Below are 19,916 nucleotides of genomic sequence, written 5' to 3'. Positions count from 1 at the left end.
CGCGGGATCCAGACCTAATATCTACCTATTGTTTCAAGCATCCATAATTATCATATTATTCTTATCATTTGGAAATGTGTGTACCTAATTTAAAAATAATTTGCTAATAATATACCAATTTTGACTGAATAACTACAGCACATGAAAACATATTTTTGTAATAAAACGTTTACACAATAGCTTGAATTATACAGCTGAATCTAATTGTGTAGGGAAGTTGAAACAAAACTGTTTATATAAAGTAAATATCTATGTATTATGGAACTATAATATGAGAATTTTTTGCTTTTCCTAATACTCTCTTAAAACCAGTAACAGGGTAGAATTAGTATGATAGTTTACCAAATATCTAATATCGGTTTTTATTATACGATATTGGTATTCATCAATCAAACGCTGTCATTTCTTTCCTGATGGAGATTAAAATACTTAAGTTAATTATATTTAAATAAATTAACATTTTCCATATAAAACACTCAATTAAAATGTAATACTTGAAAATATTTATTTTGAGATACTCTCATATGAGGTTGTAAGAAGAAAAAGGAGAAGAAGAAGAAGAACAACAACAAGGCTGGTTGTAACAAATTACATTCGAATAGAATTGGAAAAATTAAGTTTACACTGTCCGTTTCATTTTCATTTAGATCCATAGGGGGTCCATTCTTCGAAGCAAGGACATAGGAAGTGATCTCCGGTGTACCTGGTGCCCAGGATACCTACTGTTTATCTCGTAACTAATGACTGACGACATATTCGTCGTTAGCGCCCCAAAAACCCCCGAGTAATTATTTTTGACTTATTTTTTATTGACGAGGTATACAGTAGGTACCCTTGACAACAGGTACTCCGGAGATCACTTTTGACGTCATATTCGTTTTCAACGACCCTGTCGAGTCATTATAAAATATGGCAGTGTCCGTGTTTAAAAGATATTTCTGCTTTATACATACGGCGAGCCATATGGTTTGTTTTTCGTTGTTTTAAGGTGAAGGGATGATGGGCTTACTAGCCAGCCCACTTGAGATTGAAACCTATGATAAGAATGTATTGCAATTTTAAGGAATGTGTAGATATTGGATATTATGTTTTTAAGTCAGTCGAGTTTGTAACATTCTTCGGATAACATCCAAATAAAAACTTTATTTTAAGCTACACTTGCGTATTTTTAATAGGGGTAATTTTCTGTAATCGAAAGTTATTTTCTATAATTTAATTTCGAACCAGGGATCTTTGCGTGAAGTAACTCGTGGACATCCCAACGTAACATTTTGGCGACCGCGATAAGGACTTAAATATATACGGGTGTGCTTAAAAGTTAGTTGTTTCCGCTTATTTTAGTGTAAACTTTTTTCCGGCGAATAAATTCGTTTGTCGTGAGGCTCGGCCGAAGTTGTTACCCTTGTAAGCGAGAAATATGGCATTAGAATTAGAAACAAAACGCCGAACAGTGCTTCGTACTGCTTTTACGACAGCTACTAATGTTTTGGACAATGTGTTATCTGAAACGGTGGACACTCGACCCTGGCAACAAATTAGTGTACAGTGGGAACTTTTACAAGTTAAGTACAATGAGCTTTGTGTCGTGGAAAGTGCGGTATTTGAAGCTATGGTCGAAAAGGCTTCCGAAGCAGAATTAATCAGTGAGATGGAGGCAAAGGATAGATACAGCACACGCTACTATGAACTGAAGTACAAATGTGAAGACAGACCCAGTTTAGTAAGTTCAGAGTCATCACTAAAAGGTAAGCGCAGTTTTAAATTACCTCTAATCGAATTCAAGAAATATTCTGGGGACTTGATAGATTGGCTTCCATTTTGGTCGCAGTTCAAAGTAGTGCATGATGATCCATCGATTGATTTAAACAACAAAATAGCTTATTTGAGACAAGCCACTGTAGACGGTAGTAAGGCCAGACGTTTAGTGGAGAGTTTTCCTGCACTAGCCGATAATTACTCAAAAATTATAAAGAGTTTGAAGTCTAGGTTTGGCAGAGAGGATCTCCAGATGGAAGTATATATTAGGGAGCTCTTAAAGTTAATTTTGAGTCGAGTTTCTAGTAGTTCTTGTAATATTTCTGCACTATATGATATGATAGAGAGTCAACTTCGTTCACTTGAGACCTTAGGCATAACTGCTGACAAATATGCGGCAATATTGTATCCCCTTATTGAGTCATGTTTACCGGAGGATATGATCAGACTATGGCATAGATCTTCACAGTTTTTAAGGCCTTCTGGTTCCGTATCCATGCACAATGTCGAAGAATCTGCAGAAGTTTCAACTTTGGAGACAAGATTAAGTGGGCTAATGAGTTTTCTACAAAATGAAGTTCAAAATGAACAAAAAATTAATTTAGCAACGGAAGGTTTTGGTTTATCGACTGAAAATAAATATAAATCCAATAACCTGGTTGAAAAGAAGAATATAAAATTACCAAAGCAAGGAACTGATCAGCCATCAGCGACCGCTGCTGGGTTGGTAAATTATGAGGTTGAGAGGTGTATTTTTTGCTAAGGAAAGCATGACAGTATCAATTGTTTTAAAGCACAAAAATTGTCTATGGGACAAAAACGACGAACATTGTCAGAAAAGAAAGCCTGTTTTCGATGTTTGAAGGTGCGACATTCTTCGAAGAACTGTAGAGCACGTTTGAATTGTATTTTGTGTTGTAAATCCCATGTTGTTTTGATGTGTCCTGATTTACCTGTTAACAAAATTGATACATCGACCTCAAGTATCAGTCGCTCGGAAGAAAATAGGACTGAGGATCAGACGCTTGCGAATTTGAATAATACACAGGTTTTTTTACAAACTCTGCGAGTAAACATAAGAAGTGCACATGGTACTAAACAAGTAAGGGCACTTATTGACACTGGATCGCAGAAAACATATATTTTTTAGCGTACCGCAAAAGAAATGGGTTTTTCTGCTAAAGGAACGGAAAATATCGTACATACGTTATTTGGCAGTAAAAGTACTTCTGAACAACGACATAAATTATACAAGGTAACTGCGAGTGAAGGAGCTTACTCTTGTTCATTTGATGCCTTAGATCAACCAAAAATTTGTGCAGATGTCTCTCCTGTTTATCACGGCCCTTGGGTTGAGGAACTTAGTGACATGAATATTTCGCTCAGCGATGTCGGACATATAGCACCAATTGAGATTTTGTTAGGAGCTGATGTTGTAGGCAAATTGTATACAGGGAGGAAATATCAGTTACAGTGTGGTCTTGTAGCAGTTGAAACTTTGTTAGATTGGACTCTTATGGGCAAGGTGCCGGCAGTTGCTTCTAATTTCAGCACATCTATGATGTCGATTTCGTTGTTTGTTGATAGTTCTTCTGTGGCGAAATTCTGGGAGCTTGATATTATTGGGATAACCGATCCTGTAGAAAAATTGGCTCGAGAGGTGGCGGCCAAGGAGGCTAAGAATTTTTTCTATGAGACTATCCGATGTGACAACGAAGGTAGGTATGAGGTTATGTTACCTTGGTTGAACAAGCATCCTTTAATTTCATATAATTTAGTTGTCGCTAGAAGAAGGTTAGATACTACTTTAAATAAGTTGAAAAAGTCCAATTTGTTTGAATCGTATAATTTAATATTCAATGAGTGGTTGAACGAGGGTGTGATCGAAATAGTAAATAATCCCGAAGAGAATCCCGATTGTGTGCACTATTTGCCTCACAGGCCCGTTATTAAAAATACTAGCGGAACCACGAAAATTAGGCCAGTCTTTGATGCATCATCTCATGAACAGGGTCGTCCTTCTTTGAACCAGTGTTTAGAGGTAGGGCCTAATCTTATTGAACTTATTCCTTCTGTGCTATTACGGTTCAGACAACAAAAAATAGGTGTGGTGTCGGATATTCGGAAAGCTTTTCTTCAAATTTCTGTACATTCGAAGGACAGAGATTTTTTGAGGGTTCCTATGGGTAAACAATGAAGGAAAGGAATTTGTATTTCGACATAGGAGAGTTGTTTTTGGAGTTAACTGTAGTCCATTTCTTCTGGGTGCTACTATAGAATTTCATTTGATAAAGGCGCTGGAGAAGTGTTGTAATGATATGCCGTACTCTAAAAATACAATTGAAAGGCTTATGATTGGGTTCTATGTAGATAATTGTGTGACTAGTGTTACTGATGAGAATGAGTTGAGAAAGTTCGTATCAGAAGCAACTGCCATCATGGAGGAAGCTAAGATGGATTTGAGAGGGTGTGAGTCTTCTGGTAGTACAAAAACAGTTGTCCCTGTTCTTGGTCTTCTCTGGGAATCCTCAAGAGACACACTAAAAATCAATGGTGAATTTTTTCAGGGAGTGGTCGGAAAAGAACCCATAACTAAGAGACTGATGGTTTCTGTAGCTCAGAGTATATTTGACCCTATTGGTTTTACCTGTCCAGTATCTCTGTTCCCTAAACTGTTGCTGCAGAAACTTTGGGAAAAGCGCCTGGGATGGGATGCACCAGTCGAGAATGACATGGCTGAGGAATTTTGTCAATGGGTTACTCATCTTCCTGAACTGTCGAGTATTGAGATTCCACGTTGGATCCAGGCTGGGCCCATTGAAGCTGACCATTGGAGTTTGCACACCTTTTCAGATGCAAGTAAGAAAGCTTATGCAGCCGTAGTGTTTTTGAGAGTTCTTCGGAATGATGGTGTTTCGATTTTTCATGTAGCAGCTAAGAGTCGTGTGGCTCCTTTGAAGAAGATTTCTATACCTAGATTGGAACTGTTGGCAGCCACTATTGGTGCTAGACTTTATCAGCCAGTCAAAAGACAATTTTCTCAGCATATTGAGTCTTATTTTTGGAGTGATTCCACTACGGTTCTTTCTTGGATTCAACGTAAGGATGACTGGTCTGTTTTTGTTTTTAATAGAGTTCAGGAGATTAGAAATTTAGCCAATGCTGAGTGTTGGAAATATGTGCCTGGTTCTCTCAACCCTGCCAACCTTCCGTCAAGAGGCTGTGGTGTTCGGCAATTGTTCGAATCTCGATGGTGGTAGGGCCCGGAATGGTTGTACAGAAACGAAAATTATTGGCCCCAACAAAAAGTAGAGGTTGATGAAGAAGAAGTCGGCACTGAGAAAAAGAAAAAAGCCATTTCGTCACTATTGAATATGACGTCCGACGATTGGCACCTGCGTTACTTTTCTCAGTACACAAAACTGTTAAGAATGATGGCTTGGACGCTACGATTTTGTTACAATACGAGAAATTCAAATGGAAAACTTACAGGCGAATTGGTCGCGGAGGAAATCGACAAAGCCGAAATGTTTGTGTTGAAGTTCCTCGCTAAACACGTTTGTCGATGAATTTGGACTTATACGTTTAAAAACTCGCGTTACCGAGAGAGTTGACACTGAAGATGTTCGTCTGCCTATCTTACTTCCGGGTGAACATTTTATAGTGCGCAAGTTGATTTTGAGCTTACACAAAAACTCTTGTCACGTTGGTACACAGGGACTGCTTAGTTTGCTCCGCGAAAAATATTGGACTTTAGGGGGTAGACGGATTGTGCGGTCCATTTTAAAAGAATGTGGTGTGTGCAAGAGACAAGATGGGAAATCGTTCGAAGTACAAACGCCTTCATTGCCGGCCGATAGAGTTCGAGATGCTGCAGTGTTTGAGATTTCCGAGGTGGACTTAGCTGGGCCTCTTTACTTGAAATCGGGCGAGAAGGCATGGATTTGTTTGTTCACTTGTGCCGTTTATCGCGCAGTTCATCTGGAACTCGTTACCTCCTTGTCAACAAATACATTTATTCAAGCTTTCCGTCGCTTTGTTGCCAGGCGTGGACGCCCGAGAACGGTTTATAGTGACAATGGAACGAATTTTACGGGACTTGAGGACGCGCTTAAGCAATTGGACTGGAACATGATCGCGGAATATAGTTCTACACAACGTATTAAGTGGCGTTTCAACCCCCCTACAGCTGCATGGTGGGGTGGATTTTGGGAGCGATTAATAGGTATTGTGAAAGGACTTTTGCGAAAAGTTTTGGGTCGAGCGTCTCTCAATTATGAAGACTTATTGACATTGTTGTGTGATTGTGAGAGTATAGTCAACTCGCGGCCGTTGACGTATATTTCGGATGATCCTACTGAGTTAGCCGCGTTGACGCCAGGTATGTTTTTACATGAGCAAGTCAGTTACGAATTGCCGGATTGTGATTTGCTAGAGCAGAATTCTCTCACACGCAAAATACGCCGTTTGCAAGAGTTGAGAAATCATTTGCGAAAAAGATTTCGTGCTGAATATCTGGCTCAACTCAAAGCGGGAACGAAGAAGATGAAAGTGTCTAAAGTGTCTGTCGGGGATGTCGTTTTAGTAGGCAACGACAACATCAAGCGTCTTCAGTGGCCTTTAGGAAAAGTTATTAAACTTTTACCCGGTAGAGATAATCAGGTGCGGTTAGTTCGTCTTGCGACGGCACAAGGCCAACTTCTGAGACCGTTGCAAAGGCTTTACCCAGTGGAAGTCGTGGAGGCAGTTACTGCTGGCGAGAATATCCAGGGTATTACCCTACGGGATGCGGCTCCAAAGACAGTGCCTCAAGAGAACGGTTGTCAGCTCCAGGCTCAGGAAGAATCAAGTAAAATAAGTGCGGGAGTGACAAAAAGCAGAGCACCCGATTTAAATGAAAGACGTACGCGAAGTGGCCGGGTAGTTAAAACTCCTGTAAGATTCAAGTGACATTTTCTTGACTTGATTTTTTCATGACTCTGTTTGTTTTTGATATATTTTACTTTTCACTTTATTTGATATTTTATTGTAATTTTTCGTGACTCTCTGTATTTTTTGAGAAATTTTGTCAAATTCCCCAAGGTGGGAGAATGTCGAGTCATTATAAAATATGGCAGTGTCCGTGTTTAAAAGATATTTCTGCTTTATACATACGGCGAGCCATATGGTTTGTTTTTCGTTGTTTTAAGGTGAAGGGATGATGGGCTTACTAGCCAGTCCACTTGAGATTGAAACCTATGATAAGAATGTATTGCAATTTTAAGGAATGTGTAGATATTGGATATTACGTTTTTAAGTCAGTCGAGTTTGTAACATTCTTCAGATAACATCCAAGTAAAAATTTTATTTTAAGCTACACTTGCGTATTTTTAATAGGGGTAATTTTCTGTAATCGAAAGTTATTTTCTATAATTTAATTTCCAACCAGGGATCTTTGCGTGAAGTAACTCGTGGACATCCCAACGTAACAGACCCCAGAAACCCTCGAGTAACAAAATTGAACTCATTTTCGCCGATAATTGATGAGTTCTGAATTTTTTTTATTTTCTGCTTGAGATGCACATTAAGAATGCATTTTTTTGTATGCAGTTTTTCAATATTATATCATGGCTCCGGTTCACAAAGTTTCCTGGCGCATTCGCGAATAGAATGCAAAATGAATTAATTATCTTGTCTTTTTTTTTTCGGAAGTAAGGCCGATTTTAGTGCTTTATTGCTTCGTCTAAAATCAAGTAACTGTTCTACGGATTATATTTATAAATATAGTCCAGGGCGCATCTGTTTTGAGATGGACGTTGAGAGGTGACTCAAATGTTTTTGCAGAAATTGCTTGAAAATAAATCAAATAATAATATTTGAGTTATCCTCCCTCTCAAAAAGGTCCGGAATATTGTTTAAATAATCAAAATGTCAAAAATTTAAGGAAAAATTCGATTTTTTTCTTCGTTTTTTGATTATAACTTTAAAAGTATTCATTTCCGAGAAAATTTCTACTGAGTAACTGAGAATAAAAATTACTGAATAAAAAGTACTGAGATAAAAGATGCATAATTAAATTTCCTACAATAAACAATTGGTTAAAAATTTAAAAAATAGTCGACCTAGTTGCAGAATAGTAATAATTGCGAAAAAAAACATACAAAAACAAGTATTTGAATTTTACGTTTTTCAACCATTTATACTACACTTCGGACCTTCATATTTAACCCAGAAAAACTTTATGATACAGTAAAACAATACTGTAAATTTCATTAAGATCGGTTTAATAGATTTTGCAAAATAAATTGTGCAATCCAGCTTTCGCAAAAAAAAATAATTTTTTCAAAATGTTACAGGACTGAAAATAAAGCAGATAACAAGTTGAATTTTTTTTGCTTATAGAAGTGTACTGTACCTTTCATTTGCAATTTTCAAAGTTAAAATCGATTCATTACCACGGCGTCAGAAAATTTTTGAAATAAACAATAATTTTTGGTGCTACGCGCAGGACAGCGGTGTTTGATTCACACAAGTTGATTTCCACCAAAATTTCTTCCTATCTTTATCTAATATATTATTTTCTTACTCTCTATTTTGTTGTATTTTAATATTTTAATTCCACAAAAATCAAACTAATTTTATTATTGTTTGTGAAATATTGATTAAACAATTGCATATGTTTAAAAATAATAAACTTTTATTATTTAACCCTTAAACGCCCAAGGGTGGGTAAAAAATGTCCACCTAATGCGTATAACCTTGTGACATATTTATTACGTGTTTAAAATTTTTTTAAAAATTATTTATTGTTAAAAAGACAGCCCTTTGTCGAATGTTAATTTGGTTCTACCGATATTTTTGACAATAAAAGTAGCATCTTGAGTTAAATATGGGTGGGCATAAAAAGTACACCCTTGGTAAAACTTGTTACTAAAGGTTTTTATATAATTTCTCATTGGTAGGAAGATAATCCCTATCATTATCGACGTATAATTACATATTCTACATAATTATCCGCCAATGAGGAGGTTGAAAGGAAGAATGTGGAGAAAATCGACAAATCTGAATTACTGGCGTTTACTAGTATGTTAATTTTGATGTACATTGTAATTTTGTTGTAAGGTTTGTAAATTGTTTATATTAATATTTTAAAAGATGCTGTGTTTATTAAGCATACGATTCTTAAGTTTAATCCATTTTCAACAACTCTCAATAAATATATTAGCTATGTTCGAGGTGGACATTTTTTACCCACCCTTGGGCGTACATGGAACCTAAAAAAGGTTGGGCGTTTAAGGGTTAAGTTAAAATATATGAACAAAAAAAGTTTTTGCTAATTAAAGTGTTATATCAAAGGATAGAGTATGTGTTTTTATTTTGCAATAAACAAATTTATTTACTTATATCGAAATGTAATAAAAATTAAAATGTATCAATCATTATCAAAGGTCATTGGAATGCCCAATCAGAGCAAACTATCCGCTGTCCTGCGCGTAGCACCAATAATTAATGTTTATTTAAAAAAAGAATGTGTGTGTACTTTGTACGCACGTAAGAAGATATTCTTCTATTATATAATAGGTAATTTAAACGAAGTAAATATACTTAAAAGGTTATTTGTATTTTATTTAAAAATCAAACTAACTTTCTTATCTACCACTTTCAAAAATTTTTTATTAAAACAACCAAAAATAAAAAAAAATGTGAATCGCCCAGGAATTGAACCCGCAACCTTCCAATCTCAGTGCTAACGCATTTCCCACTACTCCAGCGAGGCCCTAGAAATAGACATGTAAGTTTCGGATATAATTACACAACACGGCGACATATAGTGTAAAAATGTTATGCTTACATAATATTTTATTATTTTACTACAGGGAAACACAAATCCAAAAACACAAGAATTATTAATAAATAATACATTTCCTAAAACCACTAATATATTCTTTTAATGACTTATTTGCACGGTTACAGATATATACATACCTATCTTGAAAGATTAGCAATGAACTACATACTGTCAGAACTACATACTGTCAGTGTGCGCAGGCGCGCGGATCATGTACAATTTTACCCTTAATCGATTCGCCACTAAAGAAGAATATCTTCAAAAAATCCTGACGCCGTGGAGTTAATCGATTTTAATTTTGCAAAATTGCAAATGAAAGATAAGTACACTTCTATATGAAAAAAAATTTTCAACTTGCTATCTGCTTTATTTTCAGTCCTGTAACATTTTGAAAAAATGAATTTTTTTACGAAAGCTGGATTGCAATAATGTATTTTGCAAAATCTATTGAACCGATCTTAATGAAATTTACAGCATTGTTTTACTGTGTAATAAAGTTTTTCAGGGTGAAATATGAAGGTCCTAAGTGTAGCATAAATGGTTGAAAAACGTAAAATGCGAATACTTGTTTTTGTATGTTTTTTTTTAAGATTATTGCTATTTCGCAACAAGGGTGATAATTTTTTAAATCTTTAACCAATTCTATATTGTAGGAAATTTAATTACGCAACTTTTATGTTAGTACAACTTTTCTCGGAAATTAATAAAAGTTATAATCAAAAAACCAAGAAAAAAATCGAATTTTACCTTAATTTTTTGACATTTTGATTATTTAAACAATGTTCCAGACCTTTTTGAGAGGGAGGATAACTCAAATATTATTATTTGATTTATTTTCAAGCAATTTCTGCAAAAAAATTTGAGTCACCTCCCAACGTCGAAATGTACTAATATTTTTACAGATGCGCCCTGGTCTAATAGCTATTCTTGTAAAATTTGAAATAAAAAACTACCGAACTAAACAAGCAACACTGGCGTTTACAAGAACACATGGTTATGTAATCAAAATCTAAATTTAAATCTAACAATGCATTTATTTGATTAATTTTCTTTTATATTTCAGGATTACTTAGAAATAGATGATCTCAGAATAATAGATTTTCAAATGTGCTTCGTGGGCACACCCGTGTACGACTTAACCTACAGTTTATTTTCCGGCGCAGGCAAAGAAGCACTAGATAGAACTGACGAACTTTTAGATATTTATTACCAAAGTCTAAGTGAAGCGCTTAAGAAGTATGGCCTGGACCCAGAAAAAACATATCCTCAGACTGCTTTCAAAGAGGAATGGAAGAAGTGGAATAAGTTCGGGTTCTTTATAAGTATTTTAGTTCTAAGTGCTAAAGAGAACGCTAAAGCAAGGATGAAGGATTTAGTGCAATATATGTACGACAAACAACTTTTGTAATATTTTGGATATTTATTTAACAGAAAGAATAATAAATGTAGAATAGATATAAAAAGATGGACCTGGAATTTTATAACAAAACATGAACATGTTTGTTATTTATATTGTGTTGTTTTGATAATATTTTAATATATTTATTACTATGAGCTATTTCAATATTTTAATTGTAAAAACGTGCTCCATAATATGTGTTACCTCGTCGAACGGCTGATGAGATTACCTTAGTAGTCTAGAGAAACAAGATTTTTTTCGTGACACATCCCCCTTCAGGCCGAAGCCAATTTTTTTGAGTAGTGTGGACATCTGTATTAATAACTTATATGTTTCTTGCAGCCGATTTTGATGATATACATAGTTATAAACAAATGAAAATCAAAAAACGGTAAATTTTCGCTTTTTTCATCTATTACTAAAAAGTGAAGCATTCTAAACAAATTTGAGAATAATATACTCATAAATCATATAAAAAACTTCAATATGACGTTCACTGAATATGTCTATCCTTATTTGTTGCTTAGAAAATTGCAAAATAAATCATAAATTTTGAGATTTTATAAATGTTCCTAACTTATGTAAAAATTGAGTTAGAACCTTCTTGTTAAACAAAATGCTGAGACTTCTTGTGCTTAAATTATATTTTAAATTTTAAAGCAATTGGTCAAATAGTTTAAAAGTTATTTAATTTGTTTATCCCAAATTCATTTTTTTTTGCAACACTATAAGTCAGAAAATTGTAAGGTTGTAGTAATACTTCGGACAATTTATGAAAGAACATTCATACTATTAACTTAATTTAAAAAAATGACAGAAAGTAATTTTAAACAGTGTAAAATTATTTTGCCAAAACATGTCGATTTTTCGCTTACTTATAAACAATTAGAATAACTTTTTAACCGTTACCCGTAGAAAAATTATTTTTCATATTTAGAAAGACTGAATTTTTATACTTTAGAAAGAAAAACAATTGTCGTAGAACAATAATTAGGGACGAAGTTGCAAAATAATTTTGCAATATTTAAAATTATTTTTTGTCATTTTTTTAAATTAAATTAATAGTGTGAATCTTCTTCTTTCATGAACTATGCAAAATATTACTGTAACTTCATCATTTTCTGACTTATAGTGTTGCAAAAAAAACGAATTTGGGATAAACAAATTAAATAACTTTTAAACTATTTGACCTATTGCTTTGAAATTTAGGGTATGATTTAAACACCATAAGTGTCAGCATTACATGTAATCAGAAGGTTTTAAGTTAATTTTTACATAAGTTATGAATATTTATAAAAACTCAAAAGTTATGATTTATTTTGCAATTTTCTAAGCAACCAATCAGGAGAGACATATTCATCGAACGCCATATTGACTTTTTTTATACAATTTATAAGTTTCTTACTCTCAAATTTGTTTAAAATGCCTAACTTTTTGGTAATAGATGAAAAAAGCGAAAATATACCGTTTTTTAATCTTCATTTGTTTATAACTATGTATATCATCAAAATCGCCTGCAGGAAACATATAGGTTATTATTATAGATATTCAGTATAGCCCTCACTACACGATGCCGTACACTAGAAACGTCTGAAGAAGTTCTGACGGCAGACTTATATATTGGGCAAATATTTTCGCAAGTGGCGACTTCAACCAAATGCATCCAAAACAGAAGTTAGTTGCTTTCACCTGAACAATAAACTTGCTGGAAAGGAACTCAACATACGGTTTGAAAATACCACACTTACCCACAACAAAATACCGAAGTACCTGGGCGTAACACTAGACAGAACGCTATCATTCAAAGAGCAATTAACAAAAACTGCCCAAAAGTTGAGTACAAGAAATAACATCATACAGAAGCTCTGCGGTACCACCTGGGGAGCATCGGCTTCCACTCTCCACTCTACTGCCTTAGCCCTTGCTTTCTCGACCGCTGAATACTGTGCTCCAGTTTGGCTACACAGCCCACATGTAAAAAAGGTCGACACTCAGCTGCACAGCACTATGAGGATGGTAGCTGGTACAATTAAATCAACTCCCACCCAATGGCTTCCAGTATTAAGTCACATCCCACCTCCACATTTACGACGAGTTGACGCACTTACACGTGAATACAAAAAGATCATAAACAATATAAATCTGTCGATCCACCAAGATACGGAGGATGCACGAAATACCCGTCTCCGCTCTAGAAAACCACCAATAAAAACGGCAAGAATGATATATGAGGAGTTCAACATCACGAATGCATGGTCCCAAGAATGGAACGCATCCCAAGTAGCAATTTGTCGAAGCGACAACGTTGTCTACTGCGTGGCAACGTTTTCTTACAACGTTGTTATTGCCTAAAAGACGACCCTAATCTGCACTGATTTGGTGGACGATTTTTGAGTTGTCTTGACGTTGCCTAGGCAACCTCCTGTTTAAGCCACATCGTTTCGTAACCGTTGCATAAGACAACTGAAGCGACTATAAAAAGCACCTGCGCGTGCAATGGTTGCTCAAGGAGTCAGACTAGTTATGTTCTTTTACCTATATTTTTAACACCTGTATGGTGAATGCGAAAACCAAAAAGTAAACTGTTTTGACATCGTATTGGGTATTTAAATTTATATGATATAAATACATAAAGGACTTATTACCTGATGTGAAATTTATAAACGCATCTCAGATTACCGTCAAATATGACATTTTTGACAAAAAATATGCAAATTTAAAAAATCAAATTATAATATAAAAGTCAAAATTTATGTTAAAGATGTTCTGTATAAATTTAATGTATTGATGGTGCTTTTAAAGTTATCAGAAAATGCCTGCATTTTTTATATTCTGTGTTTTCATTTTCTTTACATCCCAAAAATCTCAAGTAAAACCAAAATGGCGCATTAAACAATATTACCAATATTACTTAAAAATACCTAATTACCAACCTTAGACGGATAAGACAACTTAGAAGTCCAATCGCCAACCAAACCCGGCCGCGCTGACTATCAACACCATTTTAGAACGCACCCTCTTATTGGGTGACAGAGGTCATGTGACCAGTGTCAAAAGTGTATAATTCTCATTAATAGCGTTGCCAGATTTAGTAGATTTCTACTTTTTTGGTAGATTTTTGATATTTTTTAAATAATTCTAGTAGGCAATATTTTTTAGTAGATTTTTGGTATATTTCAACAGAATTTGATCCATTTTTTTCGAATCATGAGGAAATTATAATAAGTCTTTTTGAAAAATTTCAACGCAGAATGAAAGACTGCATTATTTAGAAAAACCAAAACGTTTCTTTTGAACGAGATATTTGGAATTTAAATCACTATATTTATTTTGTTTTTTTCACCCCTGTAACGTATTAAAATAAATATTATAGAAGTTTTCAGGGACTTTTGGTCCTCGGTAATAACGTAATCTTTCTTTGTGCGTTTAAATTTTTCAAAAATACTTATTAGTTTTCTAAGGATTCGCAAAAAAAAACGAAAACATTTAAAATACATTGAACATTTTAACAGACGACATTTTGCGCCTATCCCCTTAAGTTAGCTGTTGTTTTTATTATAAAAAATCCCAAATATATCCCAAAAATACTTAAGTATATTTTAGTTTTTGATTTAGTAGATTTTAGCTAAAAAATGATAATTACCTGTTGGTGGTTTGGAATAATTAGGTTTCCAATTTTGTGGAATTGCTCTTGGGACATTTAGGACGGATGTGCATATCACTGTATTACTGTATTATTACATGGCCTAAAAAGAATCTACTGATTTTGTGAAAACAAAACTACTGAAAGAGTTAAAACTGACCTGGCAACCCTGTCTAGCAAAGCAGATACAAAGATGGTTATCAAATCTCAAATCTACTGATAAAACAATGGAATGGAAACCAGCTATTAAAAAAACAAATAAACAGGTTGTTAAATAAATCGAAAATTTCCATCAAAATAAAATATATAATTATTAGTTTAGCATTATAACATTTTTAAGTCGTTGCGATTGTTAAAAAAACTGAAGTGTGATATATAGTTGTCAAAATGGTAATAAATTAGTTGCCCGTATAACTACAGGTTGTAACATCGTAATGTCAGTCGGGGTAGGGGACGTTGGCCGAAACAACTGAAAATGCTCTCGGGCAACGTTGTAGACAGTGCATTTGTTTGTACTGACAACCAATGCGTCGAAAAATTACTACTTGGGATGGCAAAATAACATGCCCTGCATTACCCAAAAGCCACCAGGTTTTGATCTTCCACGTAAAACACTCTAAATAAGATCCGAACCAGACATGGCAGATGTGCATACATGCTACATAAATGGGGAAAGAACCCGTCTCCTCAATGTGACTGTAAGGAGAACCAAACCATTGACCACATTATTGAAGAGTGTCCCTCAAGATCCTACAATGGTAGCCCTGAAGACTTCCTGTTTGCAACTTCAGAGTCAAATGATTATATTAATATACTTGATGTTTGTTTGCAACTATTTAAAGTTTGTCATATACCTATATTACTAGTGTTTGTAATTTTGTTCTAAATGTGTTGTAATTGCTATACGATAAATAAAATAAATAGATGTTCATACTACTCAAAAAATTTGGTTTCGACCTGGAGGGGGTTGTGTTACCAACAGGATATTATTTCTCTGAACTGTAAGCGGTGGTCTCCACTACACCCTGTACGAAGCCTACGGCGTCTAGCGGAGACAACTGACTAAGCCGGTGGTCACTTCAATTCACCCTGTAATTTTAATTTGTTTTAGAATCAATTCTGTTGAACTATTTTCGGTTGTAAGATGGTTTTTGTCCTTCAAAGTTTATTAAAAGTGACGAACATGAACAATATTTCTTTTACCTTTTGCTGCTACCTTATGTCTTTCCTTAAGGTGAAACAGTAGCCATCAACAGGTAGCGAAAACGCGTTCCAAGATTACGGCTGTAATTTTAAATATATTATCGAGATATTTGGCACACATATTCGTAATATAATAAAGAATGGCAGTACAGACCCCAATTTGAAAAATATATTAATATGTGGAAATTACTCTGTAATTAAATACAATATTAAAAAAAGAGCCTGTACCGCCATTAAGAAGAACAAAAAAATACACTTTTCTTAAATAAACTTTTTTATCCGATGCCTAGATTGTGTGTCATTTTGGAACTACTAATGAAATAAAAAATTTTAGTAGTTCCAAAATGACACAAAATCTAGGCATCGGATAAAAAAGTTTATTTGAAGAAAGTGTATTTTTTTGTTCTTCTTAATGGCGGTAAAGGCTCGTTTTTTTAATATTGTATTTAATTACAGAGTAATTTCCACATATTAATAAATTTTTAAAATTGGGCTCTGTACCGCCATTCTCTATTATATTACGAATACGTGTGCCAAATATCTCGAAAAAATATTCAAAATTACAGCCGCAATCTTGGAACGCGTTTTTGCTACCTATTGATCGCTACTGTTTCCTCTTAATGTATATTATATACCTTATCTATCCGAGGCCTACCTTTGATCGTTTATAAAATGCCCTGATCGGCCCCTGGGCGAGAAGAGTGTAATCCTTGTGTCAAATCCTTGCCCTCTCTTTTACAAAATTTGTATCTGGCTGTGTGGGTTTTACCTTAAAGCCAAAAAAAACAATAATTTTCCTACGACGTGACGCTGTAGGCAGCCTACAGCGCCTTAAGCTCTGGCTCTTTTGAAGTAAATAGTGGAGGTTGGTCGTGATCCACAACTATGAAGCTAAGATAAAATTAGCAATAATTATTAAGGTAGAGGAGCCCAAGCGGGACTTTTGCAGTTACTCGAGCACGTCAGATTATTACATAGGAAGAATCCTTGTACCCTGTACCATATATCTACGGTACCTCTGCCATATATTGGCTCTTAATACAGGGGAGTTCGTTAACCCAGGAGCAGTCGCGCTCACTTCTATAACGTAAGTAGTCGCCAGAAAAAATCTCACCATATAGATTTAAATACGAATTTAAATCAAATTTCTATTTTATAATATTTTTATTGACTTGTTATGTTAAAAATATCTATTTCTAACAATTTTAAAGCTAACTACATAGTTCTCACCAAAGCCATAAATTACACAAGAATAAATAAAAAAAAAATTTAAATAAATAAAAAATGTCTACGCATTACTACGATCTTCCTCGAGGCACTTACGAGTGGAAAGCAATATTGAAAAATGTTTTATCAAGTTATCACGGAAATGGATAAAATGTGAGATTTTTGAAGTTATACTTCTTTAGGCGCGATTGAGATTGAGGGTGAATTTATATTGATCTGCGCGCATGCGCACACCGACAGTATGGTATTAGTCGTTATACGGGCTCTGATTGGGTGTTGAAATGATCTGTCAATAATAAATAATTTTTCAATATGAAGGTAAACAAATGTATAACATATTAGTTTTATTGTTGTGAGGATAGAAACAAAAAGGTTTATAATTGTAGTGACTTTTAAATAGTTTTTAAAGCAACAGGTACGTAATAATTGTAAATGTATCATAGGTACCTATTTATTTGAACCTACCAAAATACATCGTATGTAATACTTTTATTTACATAATTGATTACCATCAAAATTTCTATCAATATTCACCTAATATATTGTTGTCTTACTCTATGTTTTGTTGTATTTTTTCAATTCTAAATCATTTCAATTTAAAATCAAAATAATTTGATTTATATAATTCAAAAATGTCAAAAGTTTAATCCGTTTAGTTAGTCGATCTTCGCACATAATGTCACGTTGTCTCCGTGGCGAAGCGTTTAATGCGAATGAACCCCAATACAACGCCAATACCAATATATTTATTATATAATTTTATTTTCAGAAAATGCGTATTTAGTTAAAAAAATTTCCGAAAATTAATGTTCAGAAATCATTTGTGGCATTTTTAATGTGTTTGTGTGTGTTTTATTCTTTTATTATTTTAATTTTTGGCACTATTTAAAAAAAAATGTTTGAGAAGTAGTAAGTATAAATTAGTATAATATTTAAATAAAATAAAAATAAAAAGTATATTAATTTCGTTTATAATCATATAATCATATAATCATATAATAGAAGTATAACTTCTTACGTGCATACAAAGTACACACACATTCTTTTTTTTTCTCACGGCGCGATTGCTTAAGAGGGGTTCGAAAAACAATCTATCCTTAGAAAAACTGGAAATAGTCAGATTAAGATAAGGTAAGTTAAGTACATGCAAAACAGTGTTTATTTAAAAAATCTGACCATATGAGCAGGGCGTAAGAAAATGGGTGAGTCACAAAGTTTCACAATAGAAAGGGAATATTTCGCGAAATGAACGTCAGATCGAAAAACTAGAAAATAAGTTTTCAATATTTTTCAAAACTCTATCGAATGATATGAAACACGACCCCCACGGAGAGGGATGGGGGTTATTTAAAATTTTAAATACGAACCCCGCGATATCTCGCAAAATCAACATCAGATCGAAAAACTGAAAAATACACGGATTCAATATTTTTGAAAAATTTATCGAATGATATCAAACACGACCCCCACGGTGGAGGGGTAGGGGGTTACTTTAAAATCGTAAATAAAAGTCCCCATTTTTATAGAAATTTGGATTCCTTACGTAAAAATAAGTAACTATTATTCGAGACATTTTTTTGAATTATGGATAGGTATATAATGGATATGTATATATGGATAGGTATATAGTTATATGTGTAACACAGGAAAAACAAAAATAATGACTCATACGAGAAGAAATATAGTCCCACAAAACATTATACAGCGTGTCTACTTGAGTTGGAAACATATGGGAAACTTTTTTATTATTAATTTTACGAAAAAAAGTTATTCTTTATAAAAAGTTCTGCATGCCCCAAAACCTAAGATTCAATTATCAGATATCAAATTTTCTCAATATTATACGAGGTATGTCAAAAAATATGAATTTCGGCTAAGGGTAAAGTACCTTTATTTCTCTCAATATCGAAAATTCTTATTATGAAAAGTTGTTTGGAAATAAAAACCAAGCTCAAATATGTAATTACATGCTTCTAATTGGAAAAAAAATATTTTCCAAATTTTTCTCAAATTTATTGATACTAACTTCGTTTTTATTCATTACACATACGATAACTCTTTTATTATTACTTTTACGAAAAAAAGGTATTCTTTATAAAAATCTCTGTATTTCCTAAGACCGAAGATTCAACCAACAGATATGACATTTTATTAATTTTATACGAGTTATGTCAAAAAATATGAATTTCACTCAAGAGTAAAGTACCTTTATTTTTCACAATATTGAAAACGGTTATTAAAAAAGTTGTTTAGAATTAAAAACTATGTGTCAATATGCAATTACATCCTTCTAATTGAAATACTGTGAAATATAAAGGTGCTATAATATTGAGCGAATTTCATATTTTTTGACACACCTCGTATAAAATTAATAAAAGTTGATATATCATGGTTGTGTCTTAGATTTTAGACCATGCAAAGTTTTTTATGAAGAATAACTTTTTTTAGTAAAATGAATAATAAACGAGTTATGAAATTTGTAATAATTAAAAACGATGTTGGGTATCCATAAATTTGAGAAAAATATTTTTTTTTTCAATAAGAAGCATGTAATTGCATATTTCATCTTAGTTTTTTTTTCAAAACAACTTTTTATCATAAGAATTTTCGATATTGAGAGAAATAAAGGTACTTTACCCTTAGCCGAAATTCATATTTTTTGACATACCTCGTATAATATTGAGAAAATTTGATATCTGATAATTGAATCTTAGGTTTTGGGGCATGCAGAACTTTTTATAAAGAATAACTTTTTTTCGTAAAATTAATAATAAAAAAGTTTCCCATATGTTTTCAACTCAAGTAGACACGCTGTATAAAGATGACATTGAAACGGTTGGAAAATTTACATACTTGGGAGT

General features: G+C 33.5%; 1 protein-coding gene across 1 annotated transcript in view; it reads left to right on the top strand.

Moving 5' to 3' along the window:
* The window catches only part of LOC114331579 (uncharacterized), a 57,835-nt gene extending 46,694 nt beyond the window's left edge, over positions 1-11,141 (top strand). Inside the window, exon 4 of the mRNA XM_028281184.2 lies at positions 10,647-11,141. Within this exon, the coding sequence (XP_028136985.1) occupies positions 10,647-10,991 (345 nt within the window). The 3' untranslated portion in view covers positions 10,992-11,141. The remainder of the gene's footprint in view (positions 1-10,646) is intronic.
* Positions 11,142-19,916: the final 8,775 nt, after the last annotated feature.

The sequence above is a fragment of the Diabrotica virgifera genome, chromosome 5 (genome assembly GCF_917563875.1).
Source record: "Diabrotica virgifera virgifera chromosome 5, PGI_DIABVI_V3a".
Classification (NCBI taxonomy): Eukaryota; Metazoa; Arthropoda; class Insecta; order Coleoptera; family Chrysomelidae; genus Diabrotica; species Diabrotica virgifera.
Note: the sequence above shows the minus strand (reverse complement) of the source record. Positions and strands in the feature narration are given on the sequence as shown.